The sequence below is a fragment of the Dasypus novemcinctus genome, chromosome 26 (genome assembly GCF_030445035.2).
Source record: "Dasypus novemcinctus isolate mDasNov1 chromosome 26, mDasNov1.1.hap2, whole genome shotgun sequence".
In the NCBI taxonomy this organism is placed as follows: Eukaryota; Metazoa; Chordata; class Mammalia; order Cingulata; family Dasypodidae; genus Dasypus; species Dasypus novemcinctus.
In genome coordinates, this window is record NC_080698.1 from 47,816,805 (window position 1) to 47,833,815 (window position 17,011).

At 50.0% G+C, this 17,011-nt stretch overlaps 1 protein-coding gene across 3 annotated transcripts in view; it reads left to right on the forward strand.

Moving 5' to 3' along the window:
* Positions 1-17,011, forward strand: part of MTMR14 (myotubularin related protein 14) — a 45,623-nt gene that overhangs the window by 14,960 nt on the left and 13,652 nt on the right. For all 3 annotated transcript variants that reach the window (XM_058288781.2, XM_058288783.2, XM_058288782.2), the window contains exons 6-14: positions 519-641; positions 2,252-2,325; positions 6,579-6,649; positions 7,269-7,343; positions 12,501-12,567; positions 13,773-13,858; positions 14,134-14,210; positions 14,458-14,494; positions 16,812-16,882. In XM_058288781.2, coding sequence (XP_058144764.1) covers positions 519-641; positions 2,252-2,325; positions 6,579-6,649; positions 7,269-7,343; positions 12,501-12,567; positions 13,773-13,858; positions 14,134-14,210; positions 14,458-14,494; positions 16,812-16,882 — 681 coding nt within the window. The remainder of the gene's footprint in view (positions 1-518; positions 642-2,251; positions 2,326-6,578; positions 6,650-7,268; positions 7,344-12,500; positions 12,568-13,772; positions 13,859-14,133; positions 14,211-14,457; positions 14,495-16,811; positions 16,883-17,011) is intronic.

A 17,011-nucleotide genomic window follows, 5' to 3' on the forward strand; every position in this document is an offset into this window, starting at 1 on the left:
CCTGCTTCATAGGCCTGCTTTGTGGAGGGAATGCACTTGGCTAGTATTTCATAATCGGTTGATAAAATAGCTCTAAAAGTCCATCTCCCAGCAAAAATTCCAGTGTTGCATTATGAGCAAGTCATGTGGCTAAAAATGGTCATAAATGGGAGAAAGGGTATACGAGGTGGCAGGAGATAAACTGCTAATAGGAAACTCAGACTTTATCAGCCACCAGCTTGCTGTTCTTTAGAACACTGAGATTATCTCAAGTCTCCTGGCATCATGTCAAGCCCTTTCCCATCTCCCCACTGCAAATTGTTCCTCTTTGAAATACATCCCAGAGCACTGAGTAATCTCTTAGAAAGTCACCTTCTCTGCATCCTCCCTGGAACCAGTTGGCCTGTCTCAGCCCTCACTGAGGCTTCTGGAGAAGCTCTTGCCAGGAATGTCCACACTTCTATGAACACCCCCCACCATGAGACCTCCCTAAGTGAATCTGCTTGTGTAACTTCCCTCTGGCTCTTTCTTTATTTCAGAAGTGCCGACACACATCTTTTTGATAAGGTCAGAGGCCATGACATCAAGCTGCTTCGATACCTCTCAGTCAAATACATCTGTGACCTGATGGTGGAAAACAAGAAGGTGAAGTTTGGCATGAAGTGAGTATAGGACACCCACCAAGAAATGGGTGGAAGTGATGTGTCCACAGACGTGTAGATGCAGGGTGATAGTAAATCCCAGGTCCTGAGTGCACTTTGGGCGCTGTGCCAGTGCTTTTTGTACATCCTCAGCCTCTCTTCAAACAGCCCTGCAAGGTGGGTACGAGCTCTCTTGGACAGGATAAAAACTGAAGTAGAAAGAGGTGTCACTTGCTCAGTACCTGAGGAAGCCATGGAGTCTCTAACCACAGTGTGCTTTCCCCAGCTCCAAGCTAAACCATCTCAGGTTTAGAACAAAAAACATAGTTTTATACCCAATTTTTACTTTACCAACTGCTATTATATTACAGTATGCACATAGATAGGCCAAATTTTCATAGAAGGCAAAAAATTTAAAAATAAGTACTAGATTAGAGTAACAAATTGTAGAAGTTTTTTCCAAAATATATATTTTATGGTATTATTGTAAGAGGTTGTCTTAAAAAAAAAGGCATGCTGTATTACTTAGCTGAAAGGGTTGCTGATGCAAAGTACCAGAAATCTGTTGGCTTTTATAAAGGTATTTATTTAGGAAAAGCTTACAGTTACTAGACCCTAAAGAGTCCAACTCAAGGTACCATAAGAGGTACTTCCTCACTTAAGTCTGTTGCCACGTGTTGACGCAAGATGGGGGTGAAATCTGCAAGGGTTCAGCCTTCCTCTTCCAACTCTGTGGGCCCAGCTTCTTCCTATCTCAGCTGCAGGCTAGAGAGCTCGTTTCTTTCCAGGCCTTCTCAGCTACTCAGGGCTCTGGTCTCATCGGCTGCAAACTATCAGGTGAATGGCTCATCTCTCTCTGGGGCCCCAGCATCAAGTTCTCTCTTCTGCTGTGTCTGTGGCGCTCTCTCTATTCCCATCTGTTTTTTTCTGTGTTCTCCTTGAGTGAGTGTCTGTTTATGTAGCCCACCAGGGGGGCAGGGCCACAACCTTGCATCCCCTAATGATGTGGTCATATGAAAGCCCTAATCGTAACATAATCAAGTAAACGTAAAACCTTTGAAGTTAATACAATCAAAGGGTATCACACCCAGAGGAACAGACTAGTTTACAAACATAATATCTCTCTTGCGGAATTCATAAATAATATCAAACTGCTACACATACCAAGGCAAAAGTTACAACTCAGCTATTTGCAAGTATTGGACTGTTCCCTTATCCTTCCTCCCTTAGTCTGTCAGAATACTCCTGAATTTTTTCCTTTGCAGATTTGTTTGTTCAGAAAGGTGGTCTCAGTGAACATTGGTAGAATACAGTAGGGAAGAGGAGAGAGAAGTGTTCTCTGCCTTTCTGGGTCTAAAAGCTACCTTCATTTATGAGGCTTAGATAGAAGTTTGTCCTGCAACTTTAGTCCTGGCTGAGGTTTCCATCTCTCTTACTTGACAGATTAGAATTGGGGGCAGAGAGGTTAGATTTCTTAATTGTTTGAGATAGCACCACTGAAGAGAATCATTCTTAACTCTGAAGAATAGTTTCTTAGCAGGAGGTTTAAGTTACTGTAATACTCATTTGGGAATGGTGTATGTATGTGTGTGTGTTGTGATGCCATAACACATTGTGTTCCTATCTTATAGTGTAACCTCCTCCGAGAAGGTGGACAAAGCCCAGCGCTATGCCGACTTCACTCTCCTTTCCATCCCATATCCAGGTAGGGAGCTCTTGGCAGGGTGTAGTCAAGTGCCAGGCTTCCTAGGACTGGGGAACCCAAGAAAGCCATCAGCTAGCCTTCCACATTTTGGTACAGAGGCACCCCAAAAGTTTTCCTGCAGGTAGTTGTCAGTTAGCATGGGACACTTCGGCCCCCAGGCACGGGCTCCCACTCCTAGGGTAGGATGGTGTACTGGAAGGGGCTTGCCACCTGGAAGGGTCCAGGGAGTGGGGCCTGTACTTGTGCTTGCTGGCTGCAACCTTGAGCCAGTCACTTCACCTCTGAGCCTCAAGTTTTCTCAGGTGTCAGTTGCAACTTAGAAAGGTTTAGCTTGGGAATTTGTTGTATGATGAGATCACACATCTCAATGTACCCTGTGCACATAAATTACTTTTTAAGTATAAAATGACCTCATTAGTACCCAGTGCCGGCACCTAGCCACTATGCACTCACTTGGGTGGACTTGAACCTTTGCATGTTTGCCTTGCCACGATTGATTTCTTTTCGGAAGTTGCCTCAGGTGAGGCCCTACTGGTGGTAGAAGGACATGCAATCACTGTCTCCAGTTAACTGTACAGTGGCCTCGCCTTGTTCCAGAGCACTTGCGTATCCACAGAGCTGCATGTCTCAGGCATACAGACGTGTGTGAGATCTTGGTCAGGGCAGTATTCTCTGTACTGGATGCTAAAGCTGTCTCTATGGCAAGACCTGCCTACTGAGCAGCGGAAACAGGGATCCTTAACAGTAGGGCAAGACTTTGTCAACACAATAGGAAGTATACTTTCTCCTTGAAACCATCTATACCTCAGTACTGTCTGCCTTCAGTCCTGTATTGGGTCTTGTGTTCTCATCTTGGAGGAGATGGCCAGTAGCCAGGGTAGGCAGACAGCAGGTTGCTGTGTAGCCAGGAGGCCTCTTCCTTGTTAAAACTTCAAGTTAATCTGCTACTTTGGTAAAGGGCATCTTCATAAAATGAGCTGGTGGTATTCAAACGATAATCTGGATAACTTGGCACCCTTATAGCAGCCTTTAGCTTTCTTTGGCCTCTACCTGAGTCCCTCTTCACTCTTCTCTGCCAGCCTAATGTTTGGTGCCATATGTGGCTGGGCAGGAATCCCAGTTCTAGCACAGTATGTCCTTGAACAAGTCCCTTAACCCTACGGAACATCGGTTCTGCCCTCCATAGGAGCGTGTTGGTGTTTATTTCATAGTAAAGTGCAAGACCATCCAAAAAAATAGGTGCCTGGCAAATAAGCCTAAGGATGAGTGATGAGGATAAAGGCTCAGGGAACCACCTCTTCCCTAATAGCAACTTTGGCCATATGTACATTATAATGAGGATGCAAAAATGTGACTCCAGAGGCTCGACAGTGTCAGAACAGTGTTGTACTAGGAGCCTCTTCCAAGGTGTCTGCCCTGGCACCATCAGGTAGCTCTAAAGCTGGTTTTCAGACTGTGCTCCTAACTTCCTGGAGACACTTCAAGGTTTCTGAAGACCATGAAGTTTTCTCTGCCAAACACTGAGGGTTTATGTTGCCTGAGAAACCAGGCAGCACACAGGGTATCATTTAGATTCCAAGTAGGTCTTGGTTAAGAAAAAATTAGTTTTGCTTGAAGTTTGAAAACCACTGCTCTAGCATATTAGTACAATGTCCATTCTCCTGTCGTTCGGCAACTTGTTAAAAGAACCCCAAAATATTTTTTTGACCTTCTGACCCAGTTCTCTTAGTAATCTGTCATTAGGCCATAATCCAGTTGGTTTATGGTAAACGATGTTCGTTATGTTTGTTTATAATTGCAAAGCATGGGAAATGTTTTCATTAATCAAAATAAAGATTAAGTAAATGATACATCCATGGAGAGAATGAAATATTGCATCATCTTAGAAAAACGCTTAAACTTTTTGACATGGAAAAATGCTGAAGATGACAAGCAGGATACAAAATTATCTCTACATTATAGTCTCACCTAATGTAAAGAGAAAGTACTCACAAAAAAAGGTTGGAAGGAAATAGGCTAGAATGGTAAAGTGACATCTGTGTGTGAATTTTTTCCCTCTTCCCCAATTTTTTACAGCTGTCTGTCCTGAGGCAGGGGTGCATTAATGGGATAAGGGGCTGAACACACATCAGAAAATTGGGCAGGCTGGGGCACCATTGTGCACTCAGAAAGGGCAGGAGAGGCATTTGATTTGGTAGATGTAGGTTCTTGAGGCTTTGTTTTTTTAAACATGCCTTTATTACTTACATAATAAGGAGAAGAAAATTACCGTAATATAAGCCAAATCATGAAATTCACCTGGATGCTATTTAAGGGGTCTCACTTGAGCCCTGTGATGTCTTTGAAGCCCAGAGAGGAACTGCGATACTGCCCATTATGGCTGTATCCACCTCACTGGGGCTTAAACTGGCCCTTGAAAATGAGAAGTGTTCTGTGAGCACTTCCTTCTGGGCACCAAAATAGATTGGGCTGAAAGCTCTGCAGAACAAGTCTTAATTCTTCCTTGAGTGAGTTGCTGCTCTCACTCCACTTGAGAGAAAACTCAGTGGGCTGGGAGGCCTGTTTGAGAACATGTACCGAGTCTTAATTGTATCAGTTTCTCACAGAAAACCACTTTTTCCATTATACACTCATCTGAGCTCAACCAAGAGCCTGTGGTGTTTGCTGATTTGAGCAGCTAGAGTTTGGGAAACAGACTTCTTCGTAGGAGCTCTGAGATAATTGGTGTCTCTGCTGTACCTGGGCTCCTAAGCTCAAGGCCTGTCTGATATTTATGTTTTTTTCTGTAAGATACCCAAGAATAGGCTGAAGTATTACAGCCAAGGATTTAGCCTTGGCTTTTCCATCAGCACTGAGATCTGGGAGGATCAGAAGACAGAAGTATGTATGTAATGAGAGCTGAGTTTGGAAATTATACTGGGTGGGTCTCCAGCCCAAGAAAAGGGTCCCTAAGCCTTGCTCTGCAGATATTCTTCGAAGGAGGTAGCCTCAACCAAGAACTGGGCCCAAGGGTTGCTGGAGAGTTCCGTGTCAATTTTTTTGGCCTGTGACCTCTGATATAATTCAGACAACCCTTGTGACACATGTCAAAGCCATGTGACCTCTGAAGTTTGCATTGGCCCTGGTGGAGAAACTGAGAGTAACGGCAAGAAGCTGCTCTCCAAGTTCCTCCTGCCACCTCCTGGCTTGAAGCCCCCTCCTAGGCCTAAGCACTGTGCTCTGGTTCAACCCCCTCCTAGGCCTAAGCACTGCGCTCTGGTGTGGCCAGTCTGAGCAGCACAAACCCTGGTCCTGGGGGCAAGAGGCGCTGTCTAACCATAGGCAGGTGACTCCGGCCGTGGAGGGAAGTGATCGCCTTTGAGCTGCAGGACCACTGCCGAGCTCTTGTTCAGCAGTAGTGCAGTGGCAGGAGCAGGATGCCCCTCTTCTAGGCCCCTGGTCCCAAGGCCGTGCTAAGCACTTTGTGTATTAATCCAGTTTGTCCTTAAGCCACCAATTTACACATTAGGAAATCAAGGCTTAGAGAAGTTACACAACCTGTTCACAGTTGCAGAGCCAAGTGAAAAGCTGAGATTTGAAGCCGGGAATGTTGCCAAAGCCCTGTTTTCTCCTCTGTTCCTCTCTCTATTCCTGTGGGCTTACCCTGGTGGAGTTTCTCAGGATTTTTGTAGTGAATGATATAGAAAAGTACCTCTTTGCCAGCTTTGTTGGAGACGAGAGCGTCTCTAGAGTACCTGGTATATTCCAGGCACTGTCCATGGTCCTTTCCAGTATGTTCTAACTTTGAGTCATCACTAGAAGCCTGTAGGGTTGGTATTACTCCCGCAGTTTTAGAGATGGGGGAGGAATGTGATCCTCTGTATATAGAGGGATTGCTGAAAAAGTGCTGCTGGAGCTCAAATTGGGAACCATGCTTTTGTTTGTGGATTGTTGGCACCGCAGGGACATGTATGTAATACAGTAGAGTGACCTGAAACAAAGGTGGGGACCACTAACCAGTGAACATAGGTGAAGAAGACAGATGCACAGAGGTGTGAAGGCAGGCAGGCCCTGTGAGCAAGGGTGTGACCAGATCCCAGAGGTGCAGCGCAGGCTTCTCCCTGCCTCTTGTCCTGCCGGTCTAGTCCCCTGGTCATTTGAGACCTACCAGTCTGGAGAAGCCCTTCAGCCCCTGGGACCCTGGCTTAGCCCCAGGCATCTTAGGAGACCATGACCTCGGAAGGGAAGTGTCATACCCTGCTCTTCTTTTCCAGGCTGTGAATTTTTCAAGGAATATAAGGATCGGGATTACATGGCTGAAGGACTCATTTTTAACTGGAAGCAGGTATGAGCAATAACATTCATCATCTTGAGTCTTAGGTTTGATTGTAAAAGGAGACCAAGGGGAACAGCTAGGAATCTTTTGGGGGAGAACTACCATTTTTTCCCTTTCTCTTCTTTTTCTGAATGACTCATTTCTTTTCTCTCCCGCTTCCCCCATTATAGACACATTTAAATTTTTACTGTATATACTTTTCTCTCCCCCTAGTAATCTCTTCCTTTCTTTAAAGGAATTGTTCAGGGGCAAACTAGGAAAGTCCTCCCTCCTTCCTCAGCTATCTGTGTGGACTGGGAGCAGTATTCTATTTCTTGCCCAGTTGGTAGGAGCAGGCCACAGGAAACCTGCTGGAGGCTTAATTCAAGCTGATCCTGTCTATTTTAGCAGACACTCCAATGTCTGACTGCAATTCCATTCAGCAGCAGTGACCTGTCCACTTTGATGTTCAAGCTGTCACTTCCAGGCTAGTGCAGGGGCCTGGCCTGGGGAAGGCAAGAGCTGTGGGGGACTTCCTGTCTGGGGCTCTCTCAGCCCCTGAGCCACAGCATCAGGGTTGCAACCTGCCTGTCACCACAGCCTTTTCTGGTGGCGGCCCTGCGCTTCACAGGTGTCTGTCTGTCCCCAGGACTACGTCGATGCCCCCCTGAGCATCCCTGACTCCCTGACTCGCTCTCTGAACATTGACTGGAGCCAGTATCAGGTGAGGGGCCTGAATCAAGAAGGGCAGGAGAAGCCTGGGGAATGGGGGTGGGGGTCCTGGGCCCTGCCCCCAAGCCCCTCATGTGTATGTGTGACAGCGCATAGTCTGCCCTCAGCCCCTTTGACAACTGCTTAGCTTTTTAACTCTGCCCCTCCCGATTTGCTCTTGGCCCAGATAATCAAAGCTTTCTGAACATGCCTCATTCAAAGATTTGCATCCACCAGGGGGTTCTGTTTCCGGAGGACCTCATGGGGTGTACTTCCCCAGATTCAGGCTTTAGGGACTCTTCATTTTCTCATGCTTTCTTTTAACTGTGTTTTGCCAGAGGAAGCGCAGAGCTGCCTGACCTCATTTGACTATAGAAACCTTAAGATGACTTCCATTCTCTCTCTCTCCTCTGTCACTGTCCACCATGGAAGAGCCCACAGTCTTAATGGCTGTCCATTTGTCTATCATGTGTAGCCCACACAGACCTCAGGGCTGACAGCAGGCTCGTGCACCACTTGCTTCAGTCAGTACACAGAGCAGCGTTGCTTTCCCCTCCACCTTCCCCACATCCCTGTCCCTCTACCTGGCTCTCCCTACTCACCCTTTCATCTGGCTGACACGCTGCCTCTTGGGCTGGGACTCCAAGAAAACTTGCCTTATCTGCAGACTGGCTGCTGATCGCTGCTTTCCCCTGTACTGCTGGGCTTAGCTAGCATTGGATTTCCCATTGAACTGCAATCACTGACTGAAAGAGCTGCTTCCCCATCCCCAGTAAACACCATGATGGGTGCATCTCCAGCACAGAGACTGGTATAGTGCCGAGAGTTTGAAAGACCGAGCCAGTGAATAGCTAGAAAACATCCTGTTTCCCCCTTCCTTTTCTCTGTCCCCAGGTGTCAATCAGCCCATCTGTCCTCAAGACCTCCCTTTCTTGGGGAGGTCTGGCCCAGCCCATGCTGGGCAGCTGTGCACTTGGGCAGCCCCCTGTACCTTGCTCTCCTGATACCAGGGATGTCTGTAAAAGCAGGGATCATGTCTTCCCATTTTATCTCTGTATCTAGCACTTGATCACAAAGTAGAATCTCAATAGCTCTACTCATTGAATGAATGAGTTAGGGTGATGGCAGGTCTTTTCTGTGCAGTGTTTCCCCTAGAAAGGGGGCTTTAGGGCAGAGAACAGGCCAGGGGTTGGTGGCTGTAACCTGGAAGCCCCTGGTCTCTTAGCCTGGAGAAGGAGCAGGTCTGGTGGCAACCCTGCCCTCTGTCTCAGGTCCCAGGCTGTGACTAGGCAGACTGAGTGGCCAAAGGAACGGACTTCCTTCTTAATTTGTTGCATGCAGAGAACATGGCCCCATGGCCCCATGTTTTCTCCTCACCAGGTTCAAACTGGATCTGAGGAACTACTCACCAAATCAGTTTGAATTGCAGGGATTAGGAGTGTTGATCCTGCCGAAGGTGCGCACGTCTCTGGGAGGAGGCCCTGTCGTGTGCGGGGAAGGGCTTGCTTGGTAGGTAGCGGACCCGGGTGAGACCTCAACTTGCTTGGCCCCTCATTCAAGCCTTGATGGCCTTAAGCAAACTGCCTCACTGCCCAGAGCTGCTGTAAAGTGAAGGTGACAGCACCTATTTCAAAGTCGTGGCAAGGCTCAACATCACTGTGTGAAAGGTTCTCTAAACTGAAATAGCATATTTTAAAGATGAAAATTAAGAAGTAGGCTTGCTGACTAACTCGAGGGAGTGAACACTAGTAAAATTCCAGGCACAGAGTGGAGAGCTGGGCCAGGGTGTGGAGGCAGGGTGTTCTCCATGTCCCACAAATGGTGTTCAGCTAGGGGGTCTCACCAGGCCGCCTGCTGTCCCCTTCCTTGGCCAGGCGTGGGCTCTGCTCTTCCTGCCCCTTCAGCTTGAGGGTCCTGGGGCTCTTCCTTACCAACTCCCTGAGTGATGGCATCCACACTGCACCAGCCCTGGGGCTCTGAGCCAAGCCTCTCTTTGTGTCCCACATCTGTGTAGCCTTTCCAAGTGTCCTTTCACGCAGCTACCTTAAGCTCAAAGTGTCCAAGATGGGACTGGCTGTAACCCATGACGCGCACAGCTGCCCTCCCCACCATTCACCAGCTGCTCAGCCCTAAAAACCTGGGTTCTTTGCTCCCCCTAAATCCTTCCCCAAGTCCTATCAGTTTCTCAATTTCTCTAAGTTTAATGAAAGTTAATTAAATTTCTCTAATGTCTCCATTTTATTAATCCTAAAGTTCTCTGAAAGTCTGTTCTGAAACTTTCAAATCCTTCCTGCCTCCAGCTTTTCTGCCTGTAGCCAGTCTAGGCCCTCCATTATCGAGATGCTTCTCATTCTGACCACAGGCCCTTTTGAGGAGAAACTGGGAATAGCAAATATAAAGCTCTTGGGGCAGCACGTGGCAGATAGTGTGCACTCTGAGAGGGCAGGGGCATCATTGTCACTCCGTGCCTTGAAACCTGCCCTGCCTCTTCCATTTTACTCAAGATATGGTTCAGAGGCCCTAACAGGGCTTCTCCAGCTCTCCGCAATCCACAGACAGGCTCTGCCTGTTCTTGTGACTCCCTCTCCGTCCCCCTCAGCCACACAGGGCTCCTTCCCACTGAGAGATCTCTCCAGCCTGCAGGTGCTGTTTCTGCTAGGAACACTCTCCTTTCCCTTCCCTTTTTCACTCATACTCTGATGTTGCCTCCACTGAAAAGCCTTCCCTTATAGCCGCTGTGGACCAGGGCACCTTCTCCAGTTACATGCTCCTTTTCACTCAGCACGCCTGCATCGGTTCCTGTCCCCAGTCCCTAACTGAGCAGGGAGGAGCAGCATGGCCTCGCGTGGGGGTCTTGTGCTACCCTCCAGGGACCGTATTGTACTCTTCAAAGGCACGTGCTCTTTGCCATGCCCAGGCTGCCTTCCTGGGGCTGCTGTTACTTGAGCTGGCCTGAGAATACAAACACTCAGGGAATGCTCAGCAGGTTCCTACTTGTTAGTCCCTGAGCTTCAAGCCCCAGAGATGCAAAAACAGCCTCTGCTACAAGGGCTTTGGTCTAGGAAAAGAGGCAAAAACATGAGCATCTCGTGGGTGCTAGAGGTCTTCACCAGGGGCCGCAGAGAACACCTCCATGGAGAAGATCCCAGGACGGACCAGTGAAGGATGCATAGGAGTCTGCTGGCCTTAGGCACATACAAAAGGTGTGATGCTCATCTCTGCCCCTGGGGCTGCTGTCAGAGCAAGGAGGACAAGAGGGTCAGAGACAAGTCTGGAGTTTAGCCCACCTCCCAGGTCTTCCCCAGGTTAGCTGTCACCTCGGAGTTGCATGTCTGGCTATGTGACTATAGGAGGATTCCCTGCAGTACAGCAGAGTGACTGGGGACATGAACTTGTAAGTCTGTCACGGCCGGGGGCACCCCATCTCTGTTCACTCTGTGACCTCGGGTCCCATCAGCCCAGCACACACATCCCCTAACCACGGGAGCAGTGTGAACCTTCTGCCTCTCTCTGGTTACCAGTGCCACCTTCAAATAGTCACCCTGGCCATTAGACCTCTGCAGCTCGCCAGGCCATGGTCACTTCCTGTCCTCTCCTTGCTGTTCCTGCAGTCTTCTCCAACCCTCCCTTCCTCTGTTCTGCATAGTTTTCTACCTCCCTCTCCTGCTGTATTCGCGCTGTGAGGACCATGGCCGGGGAAATCTTTTGGCAGCGATGTGGGCATGGTGAGCCAGAGGAGTTGAGAGACCCCTCGTGCCACAACGGGGAATGACTTTATTAGCGCAGTGCTGCAGCGGCTGTCTCTAGAGCCGTGGAAAGTGGGTCGGAACTCTCCAGGGGCTGTGGGAGGGTCAGGTAATGAGCATGTTTTAAATTCCTGGGAAAACCATTCCAATTGCGGATGCTGCATTGCCTCCCCCTCCCCTCCCCGCCCCAGCTCCAGAAGTACTGTCTCACTGGTGTTTACCACTGTCTCTGCACAGCCTGGAACCTTGAGAAGCAGTTGCATGGAACAGCTGCCCCCATTAGGGAGAAGGGAGCTGCAAAACTGGGTCAGGCCCCTCTGTGCAATTCCCTGGTAGCCCCCATGGACCAGGGCATCTTTTCCAGTTACCTATTCTCTCAGTACAAGGGGGCTGGGCTGCTTCTCAGAGTCTTGGCTGGGCCTTTTGCTGAAACTAAGCAACCCTAACCTCTTTACAGCTGTTGATTATTTTCCATCTTATGGCTTATGGACCTTTTTTTTTTTTTTTTAAGATTTATGTTATTTCTCCCCACCCTGTCATTGTTTGCACTTGCTGTGTCTGTTTGTCTTCCTTGTTTTTCTAGGAGGCACCAGGAACTGAACCGAGGATCTTCTATGTGGGAGGAAAGTGCTTACTCACTGGAGCCACCTCCACTCCCTGCTTAGTTTTATCTCTCATGTTTTATTCTTGTGTCTCTTGTTGCATCATCTTGTTGGATCAGCTCACCATGCCTGCCTCAAATGTCAGCTCACGGTCTTGCTTGTCATCTTTAGGAGGCACTGGGAACCAAACCTGGGACCTCCTATGTGGCAGCTGGAAGCTCAGTCACTTGAACCACATCTACTTTTCTGGACCTCTTGTTTGAAAACACTGTCTACCAAACAAATTGCTCTTACTGTTCATCAGAAGATAGTATTCAGTGAGCAGCAGGGAAAAGCAAATGCCGTGTTTGAGAAGGCTGATGGTTTAGCTGGTTTCTGCAGTGTGATGGCAGTGGAAGGGATGGCTCTTCCATGTGGCCTGAGACATTGGCACTGTCTTGAGGCTCTTTCTCTATACCTTTATCCACAACCTTGGCAGAAATGCTGGGAGGCCCAGGGTTAGAGGACATGGCTGTGCGGTTGCTGGCTGGCTGCTGTGGGGGGAGTGTGGTGGTGGGCCGATGTGTTGCCCAGAGCTCTGCATCCCTTTCCTGTCCTGCCCAGTGGGTGAGACCACCTTGAGTAAGGGGGACCCTGGGTGAGGGGTGTGGGAGAGGGCTAAGGAGGCTCTCAGAGAAGAGGAGCCAAGGTCCTGCATCGTGAGATTCCTCACTTTTATGCTCTGCTCCACAGTAAACCTTAGCATTTTGTTTTCTAAATGCTTTAACTCTTCAACCTGAGTTAATCTATTCCTAGACCCTTTTGATCTTTCTTTTCCAACAGAGTTGGGACCTGGTGCAACAAACACAAAACTACCTGAAGCTGCTGCTCTCCATAGTTAACAGTGACGGTGGGTCTCTTTCTGGGTCCTCAGCCATTCTTTCTTCTAGGGGGTTCTATTTTGTTACCCTCAGCTATCTACTTGCTGGGGTCACACACCTGTCTTTTGTTCTGTGGGGGAGGGATTTGGGGATGCCTTGGAATTACACAGCTGGGTGGGATTTGGCCATTGGCAGCTCTCTTCCCTGTCCTCAAAACCCTGGAAAGCAAATTAAGAGTTCATTATCTATCAACTCCTTACAGGGTGCTTCTGCACTAGATCAGATGGCCTGTGAGCTTTGAGCATCAGCATTGTTGGGGGCCAGGATGGGAAAGATAAGGCTTGAGATGCGAGAGAATCAGCAGGCACAGACCAGAGTCCTGAGGGGGTCTGTTCTTTGGAGGATACCCCAGAAAGTTGGCTCTTCCTATTTAATGGGGCTTGTCATACTCAGTGTCTCTAGGGCAGGTTGGCTCAAGTATTTATCAGAACTTGCACTTGTTTGGACAAATGGAAATGTGATGTCTAATGCAATCATCTGGGTACCAAAAGAAGATCATAAGGAATCCTGCTCCATTTCTCATACCCACTATTTTTTTGTTAGCTTCATGGCTGGCAGCCACTTCTGACCTATTTCCTACCTTCTTGCTTCCCCAACAGAGAGGGCCCCCATCCCAGTACAAGTGCCAGAGCTCATGCTCACTGACCCAGCGTGGGAAGTGTCCATCCCTGAACCAGTCACTATGGCCAGCATTGCAAAGAAGTCAGTGCTACCCCTGGAGTGAGTCAGTCAGTTTCCACCTAGGGCAGTAACCACTCAAGGGGACTTCTGGAAATGCATGTCTGGAGAATTGGTTGTTGCAGGAATTGGGGAGGGGGGCTGCTAGCATTTGGTGGGTGTGTCAAGGATACGCAAGGCCATGCAGAGTGAAGAACTGTCCCTACTCCATGTACCTGTAATGCTCCTTAAGAAGCACCGGGCTGAGAAGCACCGGGCCAGATGGTCCAGGTCAGTCCTGTGCAGGCTGGGCTACGTCCCCAGAGGAAAGGAGGGGTGCTGCGGATGAAAGACAGCTGCCCACCCGCTCCCCGTTCTGTACCAGGGAGGCCCATTGGGGAAGAGAGACACGAGGGTGAGCTGCCTCCCGCCAGGCAGGGCGGTGAATACCCCAGCTCATCCATGTGCTCTGGTTCTCTCCTGGGTACTCTGGGTTTCTTCTGTGGCTCCTGAGCAGATGACAGCGGGCTGCTGGTCCACTGTATCTCGGGCTGGGATCGGACCCCCCTCTTCATCTCACTCCTCCGCCTTTCCTTGTGGGCTGTGAGTATGCGTGGGTCTGGGCATGGGTCAGGGAGCATTCAGAGGCCCCTGCCATGATCTATCCCTTGGCAGTGTTAAGTTGTCTCCAGAGAGTAGAGAAGACTTGGGGCAAGGGACTCTAAATGCTCAGAGCAGGTGTTCTGTTTAATCCTGTCCCTGGGGCCCTGGGTTGTCACTGGGTCTTGGCCAAGGAGAAGATGAGAGGGCAGGGGGCCATCCGTGCTCACTTGGTGGCAGGAGCACAGCCTTCTGAGCTCGTCCTCCCTGTTCTGCAGGATGGGCTGATCCACACAGCCCTACAGCCTGCCGAGATCCTCTACCTAACTGTGGCCTATGACTGGTTCCTCTTCGGGTAAGCCTGAGAAGAATGTTGGGTTTGGGGGTGGGGAGTGCAGGGGCATGGAGCCAACACCTTAGCAACTGAGTTTCTGAGTGTCATGGTGGCCCCTGTGACCTGCATTTGGAGGTGAGGACCAGCCCACCCCCTTGGATAGGGCTGGAGAAGCTGATGCCCACCCTCTGCCCCTGGGCTCAGGTGTTCTTTTGGCCCTCTTGTCCTGGTGCTGTTCATTCCAACCTCCTGTTCCTTCTTGTTTCAGACACATGTTGGTAGATCGGCTCAGCAAAGGAGAGGAGGTGAGTGTGAACTGTGGTTTGTGAGCACGGCTCAGGGTTCCAGGAGCCTCAGGCTCTGCTGCCAACAGGAAGGGCCAGCGTCTGCTTTCCATGCCCTGTCCTTGCTCATGCCCTTGCCTTCCTGGATGGCATGGAGGGAAAAGCCCAGGGCACCAGTCCTCCTCTCCTGTGCCATGGACAGGCTACTTGTCCACACACCTGTGTGGAAAGTTCCACAGCTGCCTGGGGCCTCCCAGGTCCGTTCTCAGCCCTTCCTTTGACTGCCATCCTTTCTACAGGTGGCCTTGTTTTCTGACCTAAACTCTGGAACCATCCTTCCATCTGAAGCACAGAAGGCCTTCCCTATCACACAACGTTCAAACCCAGGGCCGTCTGTGCGGGCAGTGTGTGGCCGCGCTGCTCCATGGCCGCCGGCCCAGCTCTGGGGGCTCCCTCCTGTCTGGACACTGCCCCCCTCTCCTCCTCAGATGGAGCCAGTATCGTCTTCCTGGTCCTCAGGGAAGGTCCAGGTCCTCCACGCCCCACCCTTCTTATTTGGGCATGCTCGTTTGCCAGCCCGTTTTCCCCACTCACCCAGAGTCAGCCTGGAGTTAAATCCTCCGCGTCCCGCTTCCTGCCTTGGTGACCATGGGTGACCCCATTAACCTCTGATTCCTTGTGTTGCTTCACCAAGAATGCATCCACACGCCCAGCAGCTTCACACAGCAGTGCTTGTCTTCCACCCCAGCCCCCTTCCTTCCCTGCAGCGTCTTTCTCATCCAGCTCTCCTGAGGTTGCTTGCTTCCCCGGGCATTGCATCTTGTGCCTCCTCTTACTCTTCCCTCTCAGCTTCTCCTCTGCCTTCTCAGTCTCTTTCCCAGAGCCCTGACCGCATCTGCCAGGGCTGCAGAGCTCGTAGGCTTGTTCCTCAGAGGCCTCCATAGACTCCGCCAGAGGCAGCTCCTTTGGCATTGCAGTCAGCGCCTAAAGCCCCTTGTGGCCTCTTGTGTCGAGACTTGCTGGTGCTCTAGGACGTGCTGCCCTCCACTCACTGCCTCCCCCAGAGCAAAGACGTGGGGCAGAGGTTGAGGCTAGGCTGAGCTCGGGCCGGGTTCAGCGCTTGACAGCTCCCAGCATAAGCAGGAAGGCCTCCTTAGCCAGAAGGGTCAGTCTTCAGGGTGTGGGCTTTTTCTCTTCTCCCCACCAGACACTCAGACACTGCTTTTTTTCTTTTTATTAATATATGTATATCTGGTTGTGTTGTCATCTTTTTGGTGTGACGCTTAGCCGTGCGGGCCCCCGTGCCTCTCCACGCAGGTCTGGGGTGCCTATTTTTTTTTTTTTTTTTTTTTTTGCCACAAGGTCCCAGAGATCGAACCCGGGTCCTCTATATGGTAAACGGGAGCTCAATTACTTGAGCCACAGCCACTTACCGCAGACACTGCTTTTTAAAAATTAACTAACAAAACCAGGAGTCATATGAGAGAAACAGTGCTAGTTCTGGCACTTTCCCCAACCTTTGAAGTTTACAGAGCACATTAGCACATGAAAGACTAAAGTCTGCAGTGAGTACATCTGCTTAAGTTTATGTAACACAATATTTTCATGTGGATCTGGGTACCCTTCTATTTACATATTTTTAAAAGCAAATCATCTGGGAGCTCTGGGGAATACCAGAGGGTATTTCTCTGGGTGAGGGGTGTCTGGACCACAAATATCAGAACCACTTGGAGAGTGAAGTCTTGTGGACAGTGGCTAGACAGTGGAGAGCCGTGGCCCTGGGGGCAGGCTGAAAGGAAGAACAACTTGCTCAGGGAGGTGGGAGCTCCCTTCTCCCCGCACCTGCCTCACGCTCCACAGCAGCGTGGGATCTGGCCAGTGCTCGTGATTCCTGGGCTGCCTCCTCCCAAATTTGATCCCTCTCCCTTCCATTGTCTTCCTGCTGTGTCTGATAATCTCCCTGCTTCCCGGTTCTCCCTCCCTTGCAGCTGTCCTTCCCTGTCAGCCGGTCTCCCTAGGAGTCTTAGAAGGGATGTGGGAAGAAGCTTGCTGTTCCCTTTATCCCTTTCAACAGCCGGCTTAACCTCTTGTATTCTCAGGAAGGAAATGCTGTCCCTTCCTCACCCCAGCCACGTGCATCTGCCAAGCCCTGCTAAGACCCTCTGCAGCGCATACCATCATTAGGCCTGTGTCTCCAGCCCAGGTCCCCTGGCAGGGCTGTGGTCCTGCAGGGAAGCAGCCACACTGGCCAGTTTCCCTCTCCCAGGAGTCATCCTCCGACCCTTCTCCTGGGAGAAGGCCATCTGTTCACTGTGTGCTTCCGTTTCCACTCTTTCAGATTTTCTTCTTCTGCTTCAATTTTTTGAAGCATATCACCTCTGAGGAGTTCTCCGCTCTGAGGACACAGAGGTAAGGGAAGCCCTGCTGCTCTTACTCCGGGGCCACAGTGCCCTGGGAGGGGCTGCTCCAGCAGCAGGCAGGGCCTTGCCACCTCATTCCTGCTCTTCCCTAGGTCACTGCCCTTTTGGCAGATGACAC